The sequence below is a fragment of the Natator depressus genome, chromosome 3 (genome assembly GCF_965152275.1).
Source record: "Natator depressus isolate rNatDep1 chromosome 3, rNatDep2.hap1, whole genome shotgun sequence".
In the NCBI taxonomy this organism is placed as follows: domain Eukaryota; kingdom Metazoa; phylum Chordata; order Testudines; family Cheloniidae; genus Natator; species Natator depressus.
This window is the reverse complement of record NC_134236.1, coordinates 144,124,916-144,150,580: the sequence shown is the minus strand read 5'-3', so window position 1 is coordinate 144,150,580 and position 25,665 is coordinate 144,124,916. Positions and strand designations below refer to the sequence as shown.

The 25,665-nt window shown below is 39.6% G+C and overlaps 1 protein-coding gene across 6 annotated transcripts in view; it reads right to left on the bottom strand.

The window, feature by feature from the left end:
* Positions 1 to 25,665, bottom strand: part of SPAST (spastin) — a 72,423-nt gene that overhangs the window by 27,751 nt on the left and 19,007 nt on the right. For 4 of the 6 annotated variants that reach the window (XM_074948963.1, XM_074948962.1, XM_074948958.1 and 1 more), the window contains 4 exons: positions 19,403 to 19,498; positions 11,100 to 11,287; positions 9,923 to 10,056; positions 9,467 to 9,560 (listed from right to left, as the gene is read on the bottom strand). In XM_074948963.1, coding sequence (XP_074805064.1) covers positions 9,467 to 9,560; positions 9,923 to 10,056; positions 11,100 to 11,287; positions 19,403 to 19,498 — 512 coding nt within the window. The remainder of the gene's footprint in view (positions 1 to 9,466; positions 9,561 to 9,922; positions 10,057 to 11,099; positions 11,288 to 19,402; positions 19,499 to 25,665) is intronic. The other 2 variants (XM_074948960.1, XM_074948961.1) reach the window with 1 other exon arrangement.

Here is a 25,665-nt window from a genome sequence, read left to right as displayed (position 1 = left end):
CCTGGAGCTCCCAGCTAAACAGGCAGCTGGGAGCCCCAGGGCTCAGGGGCAATTTAAAGGACCCATGGCTCCAGCCACTGCTACTGCAGCGGTACTCTGGGCCCTTTAGGGCACTGCCCGAGCTCCGCTGCCAGAGTCCCAGGGTAGCGGCTGCAGGGCTCAAGCAGCGCTTTAAAGGGCCCAAGGCTCCAGCCGCAGCAGGGAGCCCTGTGCCTTTTAAATCACCAGCCTGGGGAAGCCGGACCGTACCAGCTTACTTTCACCTCTGAATCTGGCTATGGTAGTGGGGTCGTGGTATTGCCACCTTTATTTCTGCAATGCCTTAAGAGTTGGGTGGCCAGAGAACAGCCGTTACTGGCCAAGCACCCAGCTCTGAAGGCAGCTCCTCTGTCAGAAGCAGCGCAGAAATGAGGGTGGCATGGTATGGGTGTGGGGGGGGGAGTCATTTTTGGGGGGGGCAGAGCCAGACTTACGAGTGCGCGACCTGGGCAACCACCCAGAGCGCTGTGGTCTGGGGGGGGAGGGCAGGGCACAACACCATGGTCACCCCCCAACACACACACACACAGCCAAGGCCCCTTTAACTCCTGAGTGGTGGGCCTGGAGCTGGTGGGGGGCAGGCCAAGGCTGGGGGCACCTTGGCCAGGGGCTCCTACCATGCACCAGACTCCAGCTGCTAGTCCTGGCCAGGTTGGGGAGGGACAGGACTTTCTCTTCCCCTGAACAGGCCACTCCTGGGGCCGGGTCACACCCACCCCTGGGAACCTCCCCTGACTGCAGGAAGCTCCGTGGCTGCTGGCTGGGAAACCAGCTCTGAAGGCAGTGCTGCTACCAGTAAGCAGTCTAGAAGTACGGGTGGCAATACCGTGACCCCCTAAAATAGCTCTGCAACCTCACCCACCCCAACCTCCTTTTGGGTTGGGACCCCCATGGTTACAACACCATGAAATTTCAGATTTAAGTATCTGAAACTGTGAAATTTAAGTTTTTTAAAATCCTATGACCCTGAATTTGGTAGGGTCCTATTTAAAATCCTTCCAGTGAAACAAAGTAGCAATTTAGAGATTCAATGATTATTGAAATTCCTATAAATTTGTATTGACCCTTAAAACTAAGAACAACTTCCCTAATTTATACTGACTAAGCTATTTTGCCTCTGGTTAAGGAGAAAAGAAAGTACATACTTTGAACTTCTTGTGCTATAAAACTACTAATTTCTGCAAGCTTGAATAAACACGGTTAACCAGTATTCTCTGGTTGAGTTTAAGCCAGGCATAGTTAGAGATTCTGTGGTGCTGGGGGAGCTGTAGCCTACAGCCTATGAGGTACTGCCATCCTCCCCAACATGGTTCAAGAGTGGGAGGCAGGGATGTAAAGTTGGGCCTACTGACTGGGATATTAACACCTCCAGAGGGAGGGTGAGATGCTGGTTTCTCAAATGAGCATTTAAAAAGAAAGTTTCAAGGTCTTGGTTGTGTGTAGATGGGTTAGAGTGAAGCAAGTGAGTGGACAGAAAGAGGAAATTTGTATATGAAGTCATGGATGAAAACAAAGAAGGGACTGGTATTGGAGAAGCAAAGGATAAGACTAAAATCTTGTCTAGACAGTGCCAGAAAAGCACGCCACAGGGGCATAATTTGTAAAGTGCGTTACCATGCTGTGCTCTAAACAGGGGTGAAAGTAACTTAAAGGACTTACCGGTACTCCAGAGTCCTGTGAAGGGGAAGGGGCCTCAACCAGAAGGGGTGTGGCCTCAACTGGAAGAGGCGGGACCTTTTGAGCCCCAGGCCCTTTAAATCGAGATTTAAAAGGCCCCAGGCTCCGGCTGTGGTAGTGGAGGTTGGGGGCCCCGGGCCCTTTAAATCACTGCCAGAGGTACCAGCTGCAGAGGCAGCTGAGAGCCCCAGGGCTCAGGGTCCATTTAAAGGGCCTGGGGCTCCCAGCTGCTGCTACCGCAGCAGAGCCCCAGGCCCTTTAAATTGCCGACGGTGCCCCGGGGGACCCAGCTGCTGCCACAACCGTGGGGCTCTGGCCGCTGCTACCGCTCCGGGCCCTTTAAATTGCCAGAGCCCCGCTGCTGGAGCCAGCAAGATTTAAAGGGCCCGGGGCGGTAGCGGCGGCCAGAGCCCCAGGCCCTTTAAATCGCCGTCCGACCCCAGCTGCCGAAGCCCTGAGTAGCGGTGTTGGGGCTCCGGCGGTGATTTAAAGGGCCAGGGGCTCCCAGCCACTGCTACCACAGCAGAGCCCCAGGCCCTTTAAAATTGCCGCTGGAGCCCCAGGGATCCCGGCCACCTCCGCCACCTGGGGGCTCCAGCAGCAATTTAAAGGGCCCGGGGCTCCAGCTGCTGCTGGGAGCCCCAGGCCCTTTAAATTGCCACCTGGGGAAGCCGGTCCAGTATGGTGTACTGGCTTATTTTCACCTCTGGCTCTAAGTGCCCTGTGAAGACCCTGCTAGGTACCTAGTTTGTGTTTACATTTACATCAATGAAAACTAGTTACTGTTCAGAACACACCAGCATGGTCTACATGGGGCAGCTGGAGCACAACAACATGTTAGAATGCTCTGCATATGACACCCCTCTGAAGCCCTTTGCTATGCTATAGACAAGCCCCAACAGAATAAGGAAGTGGAGGGGAGGACAAAATGGGAAAGAGTTCAAGAAACAGAGGGATAAGCAAGAGGTCAGGCAACCCAAGAATGGGAGACTAGAAAAAACTGGAAAACAGAGCAAAGAAAAAAGGGTTAAGAAAGATCCTAACAGAAATAGTCATTGGTCACAAACATGAAAAACTACCTCAGGCTACATTTACACTGAATTTCAGGAAATTCCCCCACTATAGATCTATCAGCAGCTCTTCCTCTGGTGGGAGTGCTAGTGTAGATGAACTGCAGGTATTTTACCAGCATATTTAAACCGTCTGCTCAAAATAAAAAAAAAAAATGCTAGCAGCCAGCCAAAAATGCTTACCATTTCCTCTGTTGCTAGCACGGGTAACGTTGTACCTATGTTACAAATTGTGTGTGTGTGTGTGTGTGTGTGTGTGGGGGTGGTGATTCTCAGTGTAGACAGGGCAACAGCAACAAGGAGAAGCAAAGGAGAGGTAGAGAAGGACTTAAACTATTTAATATAACAAAAAAGAAAGTTGGGGGGGGGGGTCAGTGGTATTATTTCTTAACATTACTTTGAAGACAACCATTTAATTCAGAAAACACACAAAACCTTAAGCACACTGAGCTTCCTCTCCTGAACAAGCTGTGCTGAACAACTCGCTATTAGCATTTTGTACCAACAACCATTACAGCTCTTTTCTCACCTGCCACCCCTATTAAAAATTAGTTCAGTAGATGGGTCTACAGTTCCTGTCCTTATAAATCAAACCCAGTTCACTCCCATTTTCAGCATGTATTTTTTAAATAAGAAGACAGGAAAAAAGTCAAATATGATCTGAATAATCTTGTCATCTAAAACAGATTATAAAAATCAAAACAAAAAAGAGATACTACCCATTGTGGGAAAGGGCAGATAAAACCTTAGGTAACAATCAGACAAAGAACAAATGCTGCCAGAAACATCCTCAGCGTCCGTTAGTCATAGAATTGAAAGATATCTGCAAGAATTTGAAACCTTGCCAACATGAAAGTCAACAAAATATAGAACTAGTAAAAACACATGGACTATTTCTTTAAACACAAATAATGACCACCAATGTTTTAATAAAAATCCTTCTGTTATATATTTGAAATACGAGGTCTGCATTTCGCACTTTGAAGGAGACATAAGAATCAGTGCATCCTCCCCATTTCATTTGAGGGGAAAGCAAAACTGTAGCTCACAGGAAGTCACTATTTAAGTTCTCCCCCCAAAAAATCTAGCCAAGATCCTCCACTAAAGGAAGGGAAAGTGAGGCTCTGCTACTCCAAAATGTAAAAAAACCAAACAGAAAACATTTACAGAAATAAAGAAACGAGAGAGAGCCTCACATCACAGCAGTAGTAATATAGGGTCCAATCATTATTTTATTTTCACAATAAGGGTTGTTCCTTCATGCCCAATCCAGATTGCAGAGTGGAGTCTGCTGGGGCTGGAGTAACATCCCAGCGCATGCCACAGTGATAGCTCTCCTTCATTAGGGAGGCAGCCATTGGTTAGTTTCCAGTACAGTGGAATCTCAGAGTTACAAACACCTTGGGAATGGAAGCTGTTCATAACTCTGAAACGTTCGTAACTCCGAACAAAGTGTTATGGTGGTTCTTTCAAAAGTTTACAACTGAACATTGACTTAATACAGCTTTGAAACTTTACTATGCGGAAGAAAAATACTGCTTTCAACCATCTTAATTTAAATGAAACAAACGCAGAGTTTCCTTACCTTGTCAAATTTTTTTTTTTTTTTTTTTTTAAGTAATTTATGTTTAAACACAGTACTGTACTGTATTTGCTTTTTGTTGTTGTTGTCTCTGCTGCTGCCTGATTGTGTATTTCTGGTTCCAAACAAGGTGTTTAGTCCACCATTCAGTTTGTAACTCTTGTATTTGTAACTCTGAGGTTCTAATGTACTTCATTCAAGTGCTGAGACTGGCCAGCAGTGTCCACCAGTAATGAACAGCAGCAGATGGAAGTGGCCTTTTTTGAGACACTCTTCACTGCTAAAAACCTGGCAATTCACCACTGCTGCTCTGAATTTCTGGCATTGGCATAGGCCTCTGGTATTGGCGTAAGCCGGGAGAGTCTACCAAACTCCTTACTGGGGCTATTACCTCAGTCAAGCCTCACAGAAAGACAGGACTGGCAGACACAGAAAATATTAGGATGCTCCAACACAAAGTGGAGGGAGATACATTCTGTTAACAGCTAAGGCGACTGTGGCCTTAACCCTATTTTTCACTGCTACCAGAACAAATTGTTTGGTGGAGACATCTGAAAGTTTAGGGAAGCTGCAGCTACATGGCCAAAGAGTTCTTGTCGGCTCCTACCATTAAAAATTCACCTTTTAGAATGACTGCAGATAATCTGTTCAATTTCTTATAAAACTCCAAAGAAAATCCTAAAGTCCATTCCAAGGCCTGCTAGCATTAAGAACCACCAATTAACCAACCTATTTCATAGACCCTTACTCTCACCCTCATCTTCACAAGATCTAATTTACCCTCCAAAGACACCTCTAGAAACTCAATTGTTTGCTTGAAATTGCTGTCTTTGTAACAAAATGGCCTCAGATTGGAGCCTATCTTTTGAAAGACAATGAACAAAGACTTCAAGCACGTACATATGGGTGAGTGCCAAATGGAGAGTGCCAAAAACTGTAAATGCCTGGCTGACTCCTCAGTGAATATGGAACCGTCCACTATCCCAGTTCTGCTTTTTAGCCCAATGGCTGCTACTAGAGAGGTAATGGCTTGAGCCCTCCTCTCCCTACAGCTCTTCTAGTAAAGCTATGTCTTCAATGCAGAGTTAACTCAGGAAACTGGCACTCAGGTTAGCCTGGCCCAGGTTTGAGCAGCTCAACTGCAATGCCATATCTGGAGTTACTGTGTCTTCACTGGTGCTATACTTATCCAAGTATGATGCTAAGACTTTTGGAAGGAAAGCCCATCATTGTTTGTGCTGCAGTAAGCTAAACTGCTCTTTCACAGTGACATACTTGTAGGAGAACTTGTCTATCCTTCTGGGCACTAAGGGGTAAGTAACAGGAGAACAACCAGTATTCAGATGATTTATTCTGCATCCTCACAGCAAAACCGGAGAGTTACTATCCTGAGTAAAAAATAACACATGAGCTCTAGTTTCTACCCTCAGCCAGGCCCGCTAGTCTGGATTTAAAGCACCAACTTAAGTGAGAGGCTATTGTGTGTGAATGGGAGGGGATTAGGGCAATGCCTAAGTTAACTCTAGTGAAGACAGAGGATGAAGCTGCAGCTACAACATACACAGGTTGGGAAAAGTTTTGAACCCCATGTCCAAGTCATTTGAAGTCCTATGAAATTCTCCCCTCCATGCCCTCAAAATAGTCACAAAAATTAAAAGCACTGAATACATTCCACCTTTTCACCTCTGCCAGGGTATACAACCCCATTCACCCTTGAATACTATAGGCCACTGCTGGACGCCCCCAGGCCAGCTATCCACAAATCTGTACCATTTGGACTGACCCCCCTCCATCCTAGATTTCTGTTTGTAGCTTCTGAGGGTTTTTTGCTGTCACAATGTTCAATAAATTCTTTAAAATGGATACCTTAATTAACATGTTACAACCTATTAATATGCTTTCCAAAAGCTATTTAGTTCTTAGTCTTCGTTTGCTACATCATCTAACACTTTGACACAAATAGGAATACAATCAAAATGGGCGGGGGGGGAAAAAAGGGGGAAGAGATGCTTTCTACCTCTACTTAATCTGCCATCTACCATCCCTTTCTAAAAGGAGTCCGTTTCACAAGAAATTTCCAACCATTTTTAATCCACATCATTCTTCTCTGCCTGGTCTCAGTCTTCAGTTTATCAATAAAGAACATTCAGTTTTTTTGTCCTTCAAGTGTGATTATTCCAGTCATTTGCATTTTTAATTTGAGCTATTCATTGATTTGCTTTCCAACTGTGATTTTGGTTGAATTATGTATATTTCATCTGCAGAAACATGTGGCACCAATCTACCAAATGCATGGGCCAATTTTTTTTTTAAATGCTAGTCCTAATTTATATTCTAATGCATCAAGTGTGATCTTAACTAGTGTGAATTCCTCCCTCAAAGATCAGCAACAATTTACTTGGTCTGTTTTCCATTACCTTCATATACTGACCTCCCCTACCCACTGCAGCCTCTATTTCCTCTCAACTTTGACCACTCTGAATCCTGTGCCAGTATACTAGGCAGTGTCACTTACAAAACATTTTCACACATAGAATTCAAGCTTTCCTAACTCTGTTGTTCCTGCATGTCCCTCCAGCTACCATTACAGCCTCATCTCCCTTATTTGCCTCTTCTCTCCACATTCCGCCCAATCACTGTTCAGCTCCTTCCTCTTGCTTTGCTTCTCACTCATGCCAGTATTTTTCACCCATTTAATCCATCTGCTATAAAACTACATCCCATCCTCCAGTACCAGATCAGCCAACTTTCCATTCCCCCCCCTCAGTGAGCACAACTTGCAGCTATTCCTCCCTACACCGATCACCAGCATTCCATCTTTGCAGAGCAAATTTTAATCTCATTAGTGGACCTCATACCCACTTATTTCATCTCATCTTGCCTCCTCATTTTAGTTTCCAGTGTTACTTCTCTTACACAACTTTATACTTTGCAAAAATGACCCAACTCTGTTCACAAACATCACTGACAGGCAAACATACCCCCAACATTCCCAACCCTTCCCCAGCAACCGTTGTCAACTACAGCCCCACTTCTAGTTTACCCCTCAGCAAAACAACGGAGAAAAACAGTGGAGCAAAACATTCGTATCTTCAACCATTTCACTGTTTGCAGCATCTTTGATTTGTTTCTATCTGGCTTCTGCCTGATCCATAGCAATGAAGTCCTCTTTAGGCAGATCAAGGAGTCCTGAGCTCAAACCATGACTCCCTCATATTATTTATCCTCTAACTTCAATGCAATATTTGATACAGTTGATGGCCTGATCCTCTTAGAATGCCTCAAGCCCCCATGCTGCACTGGTGTATCTAGCCACTGCTTGACTGTCACGGCTGTGTAGTCTGCCTTGGAAGCTAGACCACTTTTGTGTCCTGCAAGATATAACTCTTTGCACAGTTCAGATGTAACTACCACCAATTGTAATGATGTACAGTGCTTTTCAGTCTTTCATTAACACTTTCTTATTCATCCCGAACAGAACACTTTGTTCCACATAAATGCTTTCAAGATATCAGTCATCCTACTTTTCAAGTAAAACGCTCAACTGTGTATCTAGCTGATTCATCTTCATGCACCTTCACCTTTGCTCTTTCTTCGTAGAGATACTGTCAGGCAGTTGAGGTCCAAAATTCATTTTTAAACAATGTTTACTTTTACATTTATGAATGCTTACAATATTTTGCTTGAATTTAAACATTCCATGGTAGTTTTCGCATCTCCAATATTGTAGTATCATGATGCTACAAGAATAAGTTAAACCAGTGGCTCTCAACCAAGGGTATGCATATCCCTGGGGGTACCCAGAGGTCTTCCGGGGGTACATCAACTCATCTAGATATCTGTCTAGTTTTACAACAGGCTACATAAAAAGCACTAGAGAAGTTAGTGCAAACTAAAATTTCATACGGACACTGGCTTGTTTATACTGCTCTATATACACTATACACTGAAATCTAAATACAATATTTATAGTCCAATTGATTTATTTTATAATTATATGGTAAAATGAGAAAGTAAGCAATTTTTCAGTAACAGTGTCCTGTGACACTTCTAGTCTATTTTAGTTATCCAAGCGGAGTGAAATGCAAAAAATCCCAGCATAAGTTGCAAAAACTAGATCAGATTTGAATCTAAGTTTATATTTATAGGAGCTTGGATACCACCACTGATAGGCACCTGAGATTATTAGAACCAGTCAATTAAAAATCTGAACTGCTAGCATACTCCATGTAAAGTGTGTACAGATTAGTTATAAAACTTAAAATATACCAAATGGTGTATACTTAAGTCTATCTCAATGCCAGCCTTGACTCCAACCTTACCTATACCTGCTTGCTCAAACACTAAACAATCTAATTTCTATCTTTCCCAATATACAGACTGCATCTGCCCCAGTTGATACAATACTGAACTGATCACTTCACTCCTTGATAACTACATCTCCATGTAGCCTCCTAAGTCACTCATATACATAAAACAGTCTGTTAAAAAAAGCTTTCACAGTTTACCCATACATACAGTATTACCACACCACCAATCTAAGATTTTCACTGACTCTTCATCAGTTCATGTCATGCCTTAAATTTACCTCTGATCTCATTTTTTCCTTCACTTACCACATCTGTACACAGTTAGCCCTTTGCTATTGCCACATTGCATTAGTTCTGAAATAGCCTGCTCCCTTGCTAACTTCTCATCATTTTTTCAAACTCCAACTATTTCTAGGCTGGTGTTTATTATTACCAACCCTTCATTCTTGCATTTTCAGGACATTTCATACCACTGCACTACCACTGGTGGTATAAACTGTGAAAGAGCTAGCATAGACAGGGCTACAGGGGTACTATTTATCATTCACCTCTCCTCACAGCACATCTAGACAGAGTCATAAAGTCTCTGAAGACCTGTGGAAGTGCTGTAAGAGATTCCACTGCATTAACTCTTCACCTCATTGTAGCATTTCATTATGACTGCTGTATTGCAAAATATGTATATACAGTTTTATAAAATTACTGGCGTCTGTACAATGACATCACTAACGTATTTCTTAGATGCTGGAGGTAAGTGACAACAGGATAAAAATTACTCAGTTGCTTACCTCAGGTCTAAGGGAGGGAAGGATAACAATTTCTTGCAATGCTTGTTTAGCCAGCTCTTGCCCAGCGATATCGTCAAATTTGACAGCTGGCCCACTAACAAAGAAATGGAATATCAATTAGCCTAACAATGGGATAATTTTTTTTCTTTTCTTTTTAACTGCAGCTGACTGATTTCACGCATTTAACCATTTTTAAGGAACCAATTTGAAGCTAATTCATTCTACTGCACATTTTGCTATCTGTAAGCCCTTATTCATTCTTAAGACTAGTTAGCTCACTGTCAACATGAAAATAAAATTTCAAAAAAAGATAGTAGTTCTATCTAACTCAGGGAATTTACTAACTGGTTTTCATTCCTTCCCGAAGAAGAAACATGACTAGTTTTTCATTCAAAATACAATCCCAAGAGAATTACTTGACTCCTGAATACAAACAAATTTTTGTGTTTGACTTACTTGTCAACAACTTCATTCAGAATTAGATTAGCAAGATTACTATCAACATTTCTAAATATCTTCAAGTCTTTCTTTTTTCGAGCAGCAGTTGTAGGAGTAGAAGGCTTGTTTGTTCGGCTATTTTTTGAAGTAGCCTTAAGACAAGACACAAAATCAGTTCACACTTCTGAAACATTTTTTTAAAGGCATACTGTTAATAAAATTGATTGTGTGTCACAATTTCAGTTGTAAAACTTAGCATGTTAAAAAGTGCCACACATTTTGACATAGGTGTCATGAGCCAGCCAAATGTATCCACTACGGTAGAGTTTCTGAACTTGCAGCTGTTATTTTTTCTAAAATTAAAGTTAAATACTAATTTTTAGAAAATAGGGATTAGTAAATATTCTATTTGGATTCACCTTCCATAACGATACGGACATTCTTCCCAGCGTGTATTCAAAAAGACCATAAACCAATAGTTTGGAGAGTCCCAAACTTTTACTAGTCTGTCAAGACCGACCCTCGTAATGCTTTGGCAATGGTTCCCCTTGCCTCTCCCCTCACACCATGCCAGCACAGAAGTCAGCATCAGATTTCTAATCCGGTTTTCTGTCTCTTGTCCTTTTCTTCCTGTTCTCTAATCTTTGTGTTCCTTTCTAATTGTTTCATTTGGTTTTACTGGCATAGACCTTTTACTACTGTACTTCAAGTGCAGTCTATGTAATTGGCCTTCTTTAAGCATGATTACCAGGGCTAAGAAACAAAAATATATTTTTACATGCATGGTTTATGGGGAAGAGGAAGAAAAAAGAAGGAGTCTAGGGCTCTTGAATAAAATTTCCAGGTATCTTTTAGCTCTAGTGGGTAATAAGTTTTAAGATACCATTTGAGTACAAAGAAACCCCTTTTAATTCAATTAAAAACATTCTTGGCTTAAAGATAAAGTATGATTTGGATTTTTTTGTGGGGTTTTTTTATTTAATTAGTTTTGGAACTGAGACCAAGCCCAAAAAGTTTCAGACCAAAAATTTTGTTTTTAAAGTATCATAAGCAACTGAACATGTGCATTTAGTATTCTCATCCTAAACTGCAATATTGCTAATGTGAGGTTAGATTACATTTAGTAAAACTAGAGCTTGGCATGGGTTTTGTAGTAAGTGCCCAACAACTGGTGGAGTTTTCATCTCTGGCATACCTTGTGTGTTGAAGTTGGAGGATTGGCTCCCTGTCTAGATACAGAGAAAGTGGATATCCCACTATAGCTAGGGGTTCTATGATGACCAGAAAGGCCTGTGGATCCCGTTTTTGCAACAGTCTTTGAACGAGGAAGGGAGTTACTCGTGTGCGTTAATGGATCCTTCTTTTTTGGAACAGCTCCACATTCTATAAACGAAAAAGGAAAGCCAATGTTGTCATGACAGCATATTAAACGCGGCAAGATGTTAATAAAATTGTTTATACATATCACAATCTCAGTTAACTTAGCATGTTAAAAAGTTAAAAAATTCTACCTGAAGTCAAAGTTATTCTAACTTGCTGACAGAGATCATTTCACTTTTTTTTTTAAGTAGTAAAAAAGCTTAATCCTTTAGGATGCCATAAAAACACTGTTGCTTTTTGCTTGAAGTTTAACCCTTAATTTTAAAAGGTTATTTTGAAATTTATGCTAGTCCTAAAAAAAAAAAAAGTTTTCTGCAAATATTTGATAAACAATATCCCTCTTCCACTATCTCAAAAGGATTATTACAGGGAGGATACTGATCATAAGGATTCAAACATATCAGGAGTACAAAATTGCTGTAATAACCAAAATTGCTCAGTCTTAAATTGCCAAGTCCAAAGCATCCCTCTCCCTAAGAAAAGTAAAACCCACAGCATTGTGCTTAAGAAGTTAAAAGTAATTTACTAAGCACATTCAACATATAGTGTAGTTTAATTCTGTTATTTAGAATGTCATATTTTCATTTCCTGATAAAAATATTAAGGTAGTTGAGATTTATAAAAACTTCCAAACCATAAACAAGTTGGAATCTCTGAAGGGCCAAGAGTGAAGAAATTCAGAGTTTAGTTTTCTCATATAACGAACAGCTTTAAGGCAGCCTCCATGCCTACCATACTCCTAACAGTGATACAGTCAATCTTAAAAAACTAGTGAGTACAAATAATGCAGTACATCCGATACTTGCTTGCTCTGGCTTTCCTCCATAGGTAAGTAAGAAGGTCTCAGTTTTTGTCACTGATACAGTCATCTGCAGTCAGTACATACAGAGATGCTAAGAGGTTTATATGGCTTGTATCTCTGGGGTCAATAAAGTACGTACACTGGGGTAGCTAGTCTGTACACGTAAATTGTACGGGGGGAAATGAGGTTCTCAGGCTCAGAATTGGTGAATGCTGGATGCCAAGATATAGCATCTATGGTTCTGTAACAAGTAACTGGACTAGAGGAGGGTTGCATTTATGGTCAGTGCACAGCATTAGTTTCCACATCAGTATATACAGTGAGGGAAGGCAAAACTGGGTTTTGTAGCCTGCAATGGAAGTGCAGATGAGGCTACGTGACACAGGATTACTAAAGAAAGACTGCTTTCTGTACAGGTAGAGAGGATAAGACATAAAAAAAAGAGTTAAGAAAAGGTTGGTTGCTGAACTTCATCTACAAGTTTACCAATTTTCAAATATTTTTATTTGGTTTATTTTTAACTTCAAGACTAATGTTTTGTTTAAACATGTACATTTTCAACCTCAACAAAGACCCTGAAAAATCCTAGGGTCTTTACCATAGTGGTTAGCCAAGTCTTTTGAACTGGCGGTATTTGGTTCAGGCATTTGTAAGCTGGAGATATGTTAAGCTTCCAAAAAATGTCTAAACCAGAATTAAGTTGCTAAATGCGTGAACTATGGGAGGACATGCCTGCATAATTGGCAAGTTTCTTGAGCCAAAACTCTTTGGCTTAAAAGTTCACAAACTCTGTAGGCTATGGTTACAAAGTTATAAACTCAGAGCCTTAACTTGAAAAAGTATGAACTCCTGAATTGGCACTGAAGTCTGAGTATCCGTGAACTGATTATTTGTAGCAGGTTACTCCAAAATTAGCTACCCAACATTCTAAAAAACACTATACTATACTATGCTATATTACAGTAAGGGAAAAAAACCAAATCTGATTTGTTGTTTAAGATAACTCATTTGAGGTACATTAAAAAATAACCATTAGAAGTCTTCTAAAAGTGAAGCCTATTTTCCTCCAAATTCTTCACTCAAACCCCTTACCCAATGATCAATCTTTCCAAAAAGAAAAACTCCTCCCCAACCAAAAGATCAGATTGTCACAATTTTAAGTAGAAATGTAACAAAGGCAGATGAGGTGGATTCAGGCAGAGGGAATGGGGCATAAAATTGGAACTATCACTCAATCTACTTTTGTCTCCAGAAAACCACAAGCTCCTCAGGTTCACATTTTTTATACAGTAACTTTCATGCCACCATCCAGGACATTAAGAGGTCCAAAAGTAATTTTCTGCACCTATTAATTGCACATTTTCAACCCAGCATTAAAGCAGCTAGCCAGCTTGAATAAGAAGAGCCGTGCAGTTGTAGCAGCACAGGTTCCGGGATGCCAGGTATCTGCTTCAGTGCCTAGCCCATGCCACCAGTTTCACTACTATTGTTATTCAATCTGACTTGATCAAAGCTACCTGCTGCGGACATGGCTCTCACTGCAGTGTAGATATTCCCGAAGTGTGAACATATTACAAATTTCAACACAAATTTGGGAGAAAGGGACTGCCTAAAAACTCAAAGAGTATACAAAAAAGCAATTTGTTTAGATCTCATGATTTAAGCCAATTTCCAATGAATTTTTGATTCTTGGGGTTGGCAATACTGTGATATGTATCTTTTGCAGAAAAGTACTTCAGTTTCTTGTATTTACCTCTATAAAATATCACATCCTAGACAGATACATTTTGCTGTATACTTGTGAATATTCCTAAAGTCACAAGCAGTTTTTAAAAAGAAACTAATGTAAGGCTGATTTTTGCTCTGTGGTCAAAAGTGATACTTTGCAACCCAAAAATCTACATGGATATACTGTGTCACATCATCTTTTCAGGATGATAGACTTAAAGAAGTCTCAGCATCTAGAGATGCCTTGGCAAGGTTGAATTGGTGTATAAAGTTTTTATATCTAAATTTCAAGAATGAGACACCAGATAGCCTGGCTTCAATTTGGAATTTGAATCACCTGTGTAATATACTGGCCTGGTTAACCCAATTCAGTAATTATGCCAATGATAAAGTCTCCACTCTGCTTTGTTTCTGTATATCCTGTGTTTTTGCTACTTGTTTGTACCTCATACAGCCCTAACACTGAAAATTTAAGTTGTAACAATCAGGGTATAAAGGCCTTTTGCAGTCTGTAATATATATCCATGCAGCCCATCCACCCCCAGCCTGAATAAGCAGACAGCCAAATTTTGGTCTAAGGATTGCCAAAGAAGCAGTTGCTTTCACCACAATGAAATGGAGAACAAAGGTCCCAGATTCCAAACTACACTGTATGAGGAAGCAGTCTGAATACGATATAAGCTTTTTATACACTCTGCCAATGAAACATGCAGTTGAATTACCAAGCTTGACAATACTAAAAACTGGAGAACAAAAGTAGTATTGGATCAAAAAGACTGTTCCAATGTTCACTTTAAATGCGTTATTCAGCTTTCCTATTAAAAAAGGTAATTCACTCATTTCAAAAAAGAGCACCACCAACTTTTGCGCTTTTGAAAGTTGGTTAAAAGATAGTTCTTGAAAGGCATGTTTATGCTTGAAAAGTTTTTTTACTAATGTCAAACCACAGGAAAAAGAGTTTTAGTCAGATTTAAGATCCGTGTCAACAGAGTTGCACTAGAATTGCAAACAAAATCATGACTGTGCAATCTATTTCCATTTTTAAAAAAAGGTCTTAACGATTGTTTACATTTATGTTTTGATCCACCCATCACACTGGTATCTGGGCACCAAATACAAGACTATCAAATCACTCAATTATTAGTTCCTTATTCTCTTGGAAGCGCTTTCACTGAATAGTCACACTCATAATATTCCCATCCAGTAAATCCACGCTCAGATATTTCAGTAACATCCATTTAAATTAAAGGACAAATGCAGGAACTGCTTAATTCCCTGAACTTCTCTTTAAGTTAAAAATCTACTAAGGCCTGGTTTAGATGTAAAAGTTTTGCCAGCATAGCTATGTTGGTGTGAATTCCTCCCCGACTGAAGAAGCTATGCCAGCAAAAGCCCTAGTTTTGCCTGTACTGGCCCCCTGCCAAAAAAGTCATTTTTTTTTTTTTTTATTGCTTACTCAGTTTGGGGAACTAGTTTAAGCTACATCGGTAAAAGGTGCCTCTCCAGTAGGTGGCTTGCCAATATATATCTCTATCTGTATACCTACACGGGCAAACCTTTTCAAGCGTAAGCTAAAACCGAAATGCTGAATACCCAAACTGTGGTATTGTATCACAAACACTGTACCAATATAGAGGTGTACAGTATTTTATCCAATTGTTCTTGATGTACTCAATGTTTAAGTGAATTTCAGCATAGTTTGAGACCCAGGAGAAGGGCAAAGTAAGTACATTAGGAGTACTGCAATATTCCAATTAATTGCTACTGAAGCATATATCACATAAAGGATTAATATTAAAATAAAACTACAAAGACTTATTAGACGTGTGCCTGCCCTTGCTAGAAGTTACGAAGTCACCTCTACTGCCTCCGTTTTTTATTACAAAGTGGATCTATCACAATGGAACAATTTGGGTAGGTTTGTTAGAATCTAGTCTAAAGACAAGAACAGGAGGTACATTAAGTAACTTGTTCTCCAGAAGTAAGTTTTGTCATAAGACTACTCACTTCTACATTCTAGAGAGCTCCACAGATGCATCTATAAAGGACTAGCTGCACAAATAAGAGACATCAGTGTCACAATAGTAAATAGTTTTATAAAAATCCAAGGGACCAAATTTTCAAAATGAAAAGCAGAGACGTCGGAATATACATTGGGGGTATTTGGCCTGGGAGGTGAGGGTCAGAAACAGGTTCTGCCACAGAGTTTAAAGACTGAATCAGAAGAATAATGCTTTGAAAGAAAAACCTTGATGATACAGGCCCACCAAAGAATAGCCACGAGAAATGCAGACAGCCATTTAGACAGAAAATGGGCCTTGGAAGGTGTTTGGCTTTGACCCACTCTAACAGTGGCAACTGAAAAAAAGCCAGATGTTCTAAAGTCAAAGCAATTTTTAATTAACATTACACTTATGTTCTTGTTGTAACGGAAGGGCATGTGCGAGAAGGATGTTGGCAGGATGATTAACTGACTAACGCAGAACTAAAGACAGGAGATTTACAAAGAATGCAAGACAAGACTGTAAGCACCACCTTATCCTTACCAACAGAACTTGAAAAATTTACCAGACATCTAGATAGACAGATACAAAGACAAGGGTGGTGTCTCCTCCAGCAACGTCAAGAACCAACAACCTAATGAAAAGCCCAGATACCAGGAAGCAGCAGCACGTTTGGATACCTCTCTCTCACTCTGTCTCATTCTATATCCTATTTGGGCATTCTGTATTTCAGATCAGCCTGTGGGTAGCAGAGGTCTGATATATTTGAAGCTTCCCTCTTGCTGTAGAGGGAGAAGTAACTTTATCTTTGTCCTTTCCTACAGCCTCCTAGCTGCTGCCAGGAGTTTGGGGGGGAGACAGGAGAGGGAGAAGAGAAAATGCCTCCATTACTTTACCCTACCTACCCTAATCTGTTAGTCCAGGTCTTGTTACCTTGAGAGGCATTCCATTATCTACCTCTGCCACTGCTCATATAATGTTCTGAAATACAGAAGAGAGAGTGACTCAGTTACCATTCACTACTTCAGGAATTTCTTTACAAAAGACTCTGAAGAAGTGGGGAGTGTGAATCTGTACGAATAATCCACTAATCCCAAAATTTGACAGTGTAGCTTTTCCCTTAACAGTGTTTTTTCTTTAAGTGTAAGTATCCAGCAAGGACATAATTTACCAGTTCAAATCTGTAGCAAAACATTTCTCCATTTTCAGCAGCCTTGGGTGGAAAAATATCCACTGATTTTAATTAAACCTTGTTGTTCACAGTACGAGTTATTTGAGTAGCTGGTGAATGTGAGAGAGAGAGAGATGTATATAAACAGAAATAAGAGAAAGGAAGATCCAATGGCTAGGGGTACTATCCCAGGACTGGGGTGACTTAGGTTCAAGCTTCTGTTCCACCACAGACTTCCTACGTGCCACCTTAGGTAAGTCACATTCCCTGTGGCTCAGTTTCCATTTGTAAAATGGAGATATAGTACTTCCATACCTCACAGGAATGTTGAGAGGATAACTACATTGAAGGTTGGGAGGCAATAATACTAGAGCAATGGAGGTCATGTAAGAACCTTAGATAATAGTTTCTGAAAGTCAAAGAATGGAATGAGCATTTCATTTCTATTAAAATGCCTTATTAGAATAAGAGTTTTTAGACTGTGGAACTGTTATTTTTCTTCATAGAGGCTTTAAGCCCAATGTGGAAAGCCAGTGCAATTCCGCTGTCCTCCACAACTTGTAATTTATGGTAGTACCTATGATGAGAGAAAAATGTACTTGTTTTTAAAAATAAGATGACCCTATTGCAGAAGAAGCAGACTCCTCCTGTTTGACTCCTGCCTTGAAGGACAGGAGAGAATTTGTACTTATGTGGGGAACCTTTGAAAAGAAGCAAGTGAGTGCTAGAATTGTTTCTTGCCAAAATTAAAGACTGCCTAGTTAAACCTTTTCCTGGGCTATCTACATTAGAAAACTAGTGTAAAGAACTGAGCAAAAAACCACACAGAAGTGGAGCACTTGAAAGAGAAAGCAGCCTATGTTTTGTCAAAGGTTGGGTTGTGTGTATGTATTTAAACTTGGAGCCATCTGGATGCAGACAACCAAAGTTATGAAATGGCCCAATAAAACTATCAGTTCTTAAGCTTGATTTAGTTATGAAGCTTTGCTTAAATGTCAACTTAAAATAAAAATGCAGACTTCTAAAAAAACCCATCATCGTGCCAAACAAAACTAAAAACTAATCTAACAGAAAAATTCCAGAAGACAATATATTTGTTTTAATTATTTTGTGTGTCTGAACATGTGTAATTAGTTTAATTGTTTCCTCGTTTGCTTTTGTACCTTATGAAGCCAAAAGGGGAGAGTTCTACTGATATAAAAAAAAGAGGCCATATAGTAAGAATAATAGTTTGGGCATTCAAAGGCAAGTGAATTGCTGAAAGCTACTTTTTTTTTTTTTTTTTTTTAACTCAACTGACTAGATTTCAAGTTGACAGTCACTTTAAGGACTGATTACATACTATTCTAAGATTGCTGTGTTCTGTAGCTGAGTTTTGTTAATTCCATTGGTGTTTAACCTTATTTTACTTAACATGATTAGTCTGCACTGCATGTGTATGAATAAATTGGGCTTATAGTTCTGATTACATCATATTGTTGGCTTTAAACATCCTTTTAATTCTTAACAGTTTATGAAATTCAGGAAACTTTTTGCTTCATGTGTTTAGCACTTGAACTGGAAATACACTTTGTGACAATTTAGTATTCTTGGTACCTTCACTTGGGAGAAAAAAGGAAAAAACCTTCTCTAACTGAAAACTTAGTTAAAAATTAAAAATGGCAAGTGTTGCTGTTTTTTTATTTTAAGAGCAGAAAATATAAAATCTATTAAAAAGCACAAACTGACACTTAGGTATCGATCTGAACTCACATTAGGTTGCTTTAACTGTCCTATATTAAAAACAAAAATCAAAGAAAGGCTTTTTCCAAGAACATCTTATGCTGACTATGACTACAATAAATTACTTCTAATAGGAAATGCCAGAAATCAAGAGCTAACATTTAAAAACTTTAAAGTATGATCACAGTAACCTCCTTTAAACACATAGCAACAAGAAAAGGGTTTTTGGAATCCTGTCTTTTGGGCTTGTCTACACAAACATTTAGTTTCTGGCAAGCTGGTTTGTGACTCTACCCTGCACTAGCCTGCTGTGGACTAACTGTCTGCTTGGATCCTGCTGACGTGCATTAACAGTTCATTAATGCACTTTGATCTAGTCCTCTTTGAAAGGGAGCTAGATCAAAGCACATTAAGGGATACTCTTTTGGATCCTAACTTTTTGAAAACCCTGAAAAGGAGCAACAAAGAAGGAGAGCTGTTTTGAGAGAGAACCGAATACTGCAATATAACAAACAGCATTAACAAAGAGCTTTATGAGGATGGAATGTATTTCTACAAAACCTTTAAAACAGAAACATACAAATTTTAACAAATTAATATGGGGCCAGGAAATTCAGCGTATTTTCCTTGCAATGTACCAGAAACTGACAGACATCCCCTGATTAATTCGGTGCTGGTGAAACCAAACCCACCTGACTGGAGATGTCCATTGCGGCATGCCAGGTTAGTACTGTCATTATAGACCTCCATTTGCGGCTTGGGAATTTGCAAAACTGCCTGCAGCTTCTCTATGCAACAAACAGAGGGGGAAAAGGACAAAACAAACAAATAAAAAACAAAAAATGAACCAATGAAATTAATGTATGCTGATCACATAGAAATGACAACGTCAGCTTCCATATACTTGATGTAAGGGTCAAAGATAAAAGGGATATTTCTATTTATGCTAACTACTTTGTGAACCTAAAAAAAAAAAAATCTGTCTATGGAGTACAAATCTATGAAAGCAGTTTTAAACTGGCAGTCAATTCTTGAATTAGTTAAAAGTAACCATTAAAAAAAAAATCACTAACAGAGGATTTTTTTGCCAAAGGCACTGCACACGATTTATTATCTTGACTCCATTTGACAAAGTGGGATTTGTAGGAAATTCCGTTCCTGGAAGTCTTCCTTTAGGAGCTTGTGCTGACCATTTGCAAGTACTCTTTCACATAAGAAGTGGCTCACCGAAACAGGTATGTAAGCTAGTCCACATTTTACACTTAATGTGTCTGTAATAAACAAAACTTGTTTGACAGTTTTTAGTACCCAAATGAGGGAGGTGACTTCAGGATTTCAAAATGGGAACTGAAGTTTGTAGAGTTCTTGCTTCTTAGGCAGTTGCATGTAATTTAAAAAAAATCTGTAAAACACCCTTGTTTCTGACCAAGTCAAAAGTGTTACTTCATGAAACATTCAGATGTTACTGAAAATAATTTAAGATTAAGGGGAAGGAACTTTGCCACAAAAAAGGATGGCACAACATAACTAAGCTATTAAAAGTGACTAAAACAAATAAGTCAATATATACTACTTTGACAAGAGCCTTCCCTCAACTCCACAAGTTTAAAAAAAAAAAAAATTTATATATATATATATTCTTGATAATGCATCACTAAGTCATTCCATGGTTCACCTTTCTTCACTGCAATAGACACAAACTTTTGATCCTTGCTGTTAAGGCCCTTTACAACTTTGCCCTCCCTACTTATCTACTTTCCCAGTTCTCCTACTCTGTTGATATAGCCAGTCTCAATCACCCACATTAGCTTTCCCCAGAAATACATTTGTGCTCAGTTACCATGGCGATGAGCAAATTATTAAAACCCAAATAAAATAGAAAAATGTAATATGACTCCATCTTTATACATGCAACACCATCCCTGAACCAATCTGAAAAGCCACTAACCTTCGTGTCTCTCTAAAAATAAATTAAAAAATAAAAGCAAGCCACCCCCTACCACAATGCCTAAAAGAAACTGTCAACCGACAGTTAGGTGTAGTGCCAGAAGGGACTGCTAGTTTTTAAACTTATTTCGCCTATATAAACAATTCTTATTACTGTTTCCCAAATCCTTCCAGTTGTTTGCTACCCACTTGTTCCATTTTGCCTTAAGGCCTGTCTATACTGGGAAAAAGCCATGTGTCAGAACACACAATTAGAACTTTAGACACAACTTTTCCCTTTGTATGGACATGGGCAGTCATTTTTAAAAGACATATTACTGGCAGGGGGATCCACTAATTTAAATAAGTGCATGTATATATATTACCTGCGTGTACACAATATATACACACAGTTTAAGATTCCTCATTTAACACCCCATAATAGGATACAGTCCCTCCTTTTTTGGGGAGGGTGTGGGGGGGTACAAACAGAAAGTAGCCACTTTCATTTGGGCTAATATTTAAGGTATGGTTTAAGATCCCTTTTCTCCTATGGCCTCCTCACGCCAAGCTCTCTAAAATATTAGTTGGTCTATACCAGCTGATCCCTAGACTTCTACCAGACAGAGGACCTGATCCTAAGCATTTTGTTGTAGCTTCCAGAATTTGAGACAAAGTTATTAACAAAAAGATTTCCCAACTGACAACTAAACAGAAAAGAAATTCACAGCACTAGAGAAAGTGAAAGTAAAGTATACTTAACAACGTACATGAAATAACAGTGCAAGTACTGTGCTGCAGTTCTTCTCTTCCTTTAGAGTCAGTATAGTTATGGAATCCCTTAAAAACCATATGTTTCCACTAGATAAATGAGAGAACTCTTCTCCCTCCTGCCACCCCCCAGAAATTAATAGCTTTCCTCCTGGGAGATTTCCCCTTCCCATTTAAGTGTTCACTCCCAAGCAAAGGAGTTAAAAAGCACTTGATAGAAGAATCTCTCTCTGATGTATTATTCTGATAAAGCTTCTTAAAATTCAACAAAAACTGCAGTTTACTTTTTCCTTGTGACCAGCTTTCATTGTACATCAAGTTTAATTAATAAACTCTTTGCTCATCCTGTCAGATACAGTAAACGGCTTCTAATTTCTTCTCATTTTGGTAACACAGCTCTGGCTCCTATGAAAGTAAAATTTGCTCTCTATGTATGTATCAGCCACGCAATTTCTTCAGTTTCATAATTCTTGAAGCTCTGTTTTTGTACATTTCCTATCTATGAACAAATATATTAAGCATAAATAAAAAAGCTGTACAGAAGAAGCAAGTAGCCAATGCCATCACAAAACAGGGAAGCATTTGTTTCACTCAGTAGGGAATGACTAAATCACTGAACTTTTGTGCCTAAACTTGGCCAGGCTCTCTGCTAAAGGGGGTGTTGGTGGGAAGACAAGCAATCTTTCTGCAGTGAATGGAGACAACACCCCTTGCTGGTGCAGGTGTCTTCCTGATGTCACACACCACCAATATCTTGTTGGTCAGAGCTGGGATGAGTAGGATCCTACAGCATTTCCCCCTAGAGAAAGATCTGATCCACCACCTCCTAATTTAGAGACAGGTTTCAGAGTAACAGCCGTGTTACTCTGTATTCGCAAAAAGAAAAGGAGTACTTGTGGCACCTTAGAGACTAACCAATTTATTTGAGCATGAGCTTTCGTGAGCTACAGCTCACTTCATTGGATGCATACTGTGGAAACTGCAGAAGACATTATATACACAGAGACCATGAAACAATACCTCCTCCCAGGAGAGTGGGGTGGGAGGAGGTATTGTTTCATGGTCTCTGTGTATATAATGTGAGCTGTAGCTCACGAAAGCTCATGCTCAAATAAATTGGTTAGTCTCTAAGGTGCCACAAGTACTCCTTTTCTTAATTCAGAGACAGTTCTTGCAGTCAAAGCAGTCAGTCTCCAATGTTATCATTCCTGAAAGGTAGGGGACATCAAGCAATGTCTTATGTGACACTGCCCAATTCCAAACCTACACAGTTTCCCAAAACAGAAAAATCTCTCCTGTGCCTCTGCTTATGCAGAATATAATGGTCTGATTGTCAACTGAATTAGGATCATCATTTGGGATGCCAGGTTTATGAAGATCTTCAAAGCCTTCAGGTCTACTCTTCCTCCTGAATAATTGTGCATTGCCAGCCATTCCTAGACAAAGTTCCCCAACTCCTTATCACATGTAAATTGCAGCCATGTATCCCAACCCAAAATACAATAATCTGTAAACTCAGCATCTAGCCTAACCAGATAGCCTAGACAGCCATTACAGTGATAAACACAGCTAAAAAGAGACATTCTCCATTAGCTCCAGTTTCCAAGTAGACTGAAGGTGCCACTTCTTAAATAGAGTGCCCAAAAGTAATCTCAAAACAAAGGCATGGATCACAGTGGCACAGCCCACATCCAGAATAAATGGTCTCAGCCTCCTGGCCAAACATGTGAAAAAAGGCTATAACAGTCAATGCTTCTATATGATTGCTGTTTAAACAGCAGATAGGGATGCAACAGTACCTAGAGACATAAACCCAAACAACAAATGTTGGACACACTCTTAAAAGGGACAGATGTAATCGGTGTCATCATCTGGTTATTTTCCTTATACTACCAACATCACTTCCATCACATCTGAATTGAGTTTCAGCCAGGTAGCTCTCATCTGTGTCAATCTCTACCATAGACAGAGTAAAGCATCTTTTGTCTCACTGGGTCAGACAAAAGATTTAGAAGTAGGTGTCATTTTGAAGGGACTATTTTTTATTTATTTATTTTTAAGAATTTGGGAAATTCTAAAAGACTACTATTCTACTATGGAAAAAACAACATATAGTCCCACATCTTGCAACTGGATCTCTGCAGGCAGACCCTCAAGCAAGCTTAGAGCTCCACTGTCTTTAATGGGTCCCCTCATCGATGCAAGGGTCTGTCAGAACTGATCTACTTGCAGGAATGGGGGCCTAAGATCATAAAGTGAAGCCCCCATGACAGTTGCACATGCAACCTTATTTAAGACCCCTTGTGCATCTGCATTACAGTATACATTTGAGTTACATTATCACATATTTCCACACTAATGTTGCCTTATTAAGTATGCAGGATGAATGACAGAAGTGACAAAAGCAAGGGTGCAACATTTTAAACAGAAGTGAAGGGTAACAAACAGTATAACTGATGTCACCCAATGATATAATTGCTTCACATTAAAAGTCTTTAACTTATATAGACTTTAATTCTATCTTTAATTTTAAAATATTTTAGACATGATTCTGATCTTCACCACTAAGGGACAGCTCCCCATCCAAATTTTTCCCTCAGTTACACTGGTATAACTCTGGAGCAGGTGCTCAACTACAGGGATGGGGGAGGCATAAGAACCTATATAGAATAAAGTAAAGCAACAACTTCAGTAGATTTGCATGGAAATCACTTCAAAGATTTGAACTAGACTGAAATAAGAATTTACAGGACACCTGCCTCATTTGTTATTTACCACTGCCACATTCATTCACCTTTCAGCCTGCACCCAGAATGAGGCAAAGAACGTGTAATTAAAGATTACAATAAAACAAATAAAGTTGCAAACTTAAGATTTCATGTACTCCCTCAATGTCATTCCCTGACTTTTGAGTGCTTAACTTTTGCAGCCTTCATCTTCTTTTAACATCTCCTTTTGCAGGAATACATTTAAGGGCACACATGGCCAATATTCAACTCAGTTTGCTAACCTATGCAAACTACCCTAACTGGGATACATCAGGAGCAGGCATTGCACACACAAAACGTATTCCATCAACTAAGAAGAAACAGAGTAGATTTTGATTTTTTTAAAGCCTACTGTTACTTGTTACATCTAAGATGACTATAAATGAAATCAAATTTTCAAATATTTGTTTACTTTACACAGCTGAAAGCACAGCATACATTTAGTTTCACGGTTTTCACTGCTCAACTACATCACTGTAGGTGACAGCTCCTGTGTGGGCTTTCCCCTAGCCTCTTCAACAGAGTATTTAATATTGATGAGCTGCTGCTGTTTTGAGCCAAGAATGTGCACTGATCCAAGCAGCAACAGGAAACAGGAGTGGATAGGGAGATAGCAGCTGGGGAGGGAATCTACTTATTCCCTCTCTAGATCCCTGCACAGAACCAGGGGTAATGAGAGGACAGGGAAAGAGACAGTCAATCACTTTCTTCCCTGCTATAATCACTACATCAAGCCAGAGAGCAATGGGAGCCAAGAGAAGTGAGGTACATTCATGCCTCTGACTCTTCTTCAGGCTCCAAGAAGAAGTCTGGTTGTAATTTGAGGCAAGCATCCTATGCTGAAGGTGAAAGTAAGGAGGCCTGGGCAGAGAATCAGATGGGAGGGTGTCAAGCTCAAACACATTTCGCGGTGCTGCTTTCCAGAATGGTCATCTTCCACTACTGCAAAAACTCTCAGAAAAACAAAATCACCAGTAGAATAAAAAAGTAGTATTTTTTAAACAGAATATTTAAGAGCACTTTCAGGACATGCTATTTAAAAGGATGCTCTACCAGATTTTTTTTTTTTTAATATACAAAATGAGTCACTCAAAATTATACAACATTTTACTGCCAATCACAGGTGTCATTTTTATTGTTTTTGTAGAGTGTCCACATCCATCACAATGAGTTTCATAACATTTATAAGAGCTCAGACTTTACCATATGTTGCTCCTGAAATGAAATGGTCTTAACTTAAGCAATTAAAGTAGAAGATGATGATCAAATGAAAGTCAGAGGTTAAAGTTTTTAAATTGTTTAATCTTATTTATAAGACTGAATTACTTCAGTTATAGTACATACCGGGAATCAGATTGTTAATGTAATGACCATATTAATAATATAGAACTGGTTTAAATTGTAGTGAGCGCTTCCTGCGGAACAAAGTACACCTATAAGTTTCATCCAGCAGAAATCCAGTACGTTAAGACAGTGTTATTCAACCAGTG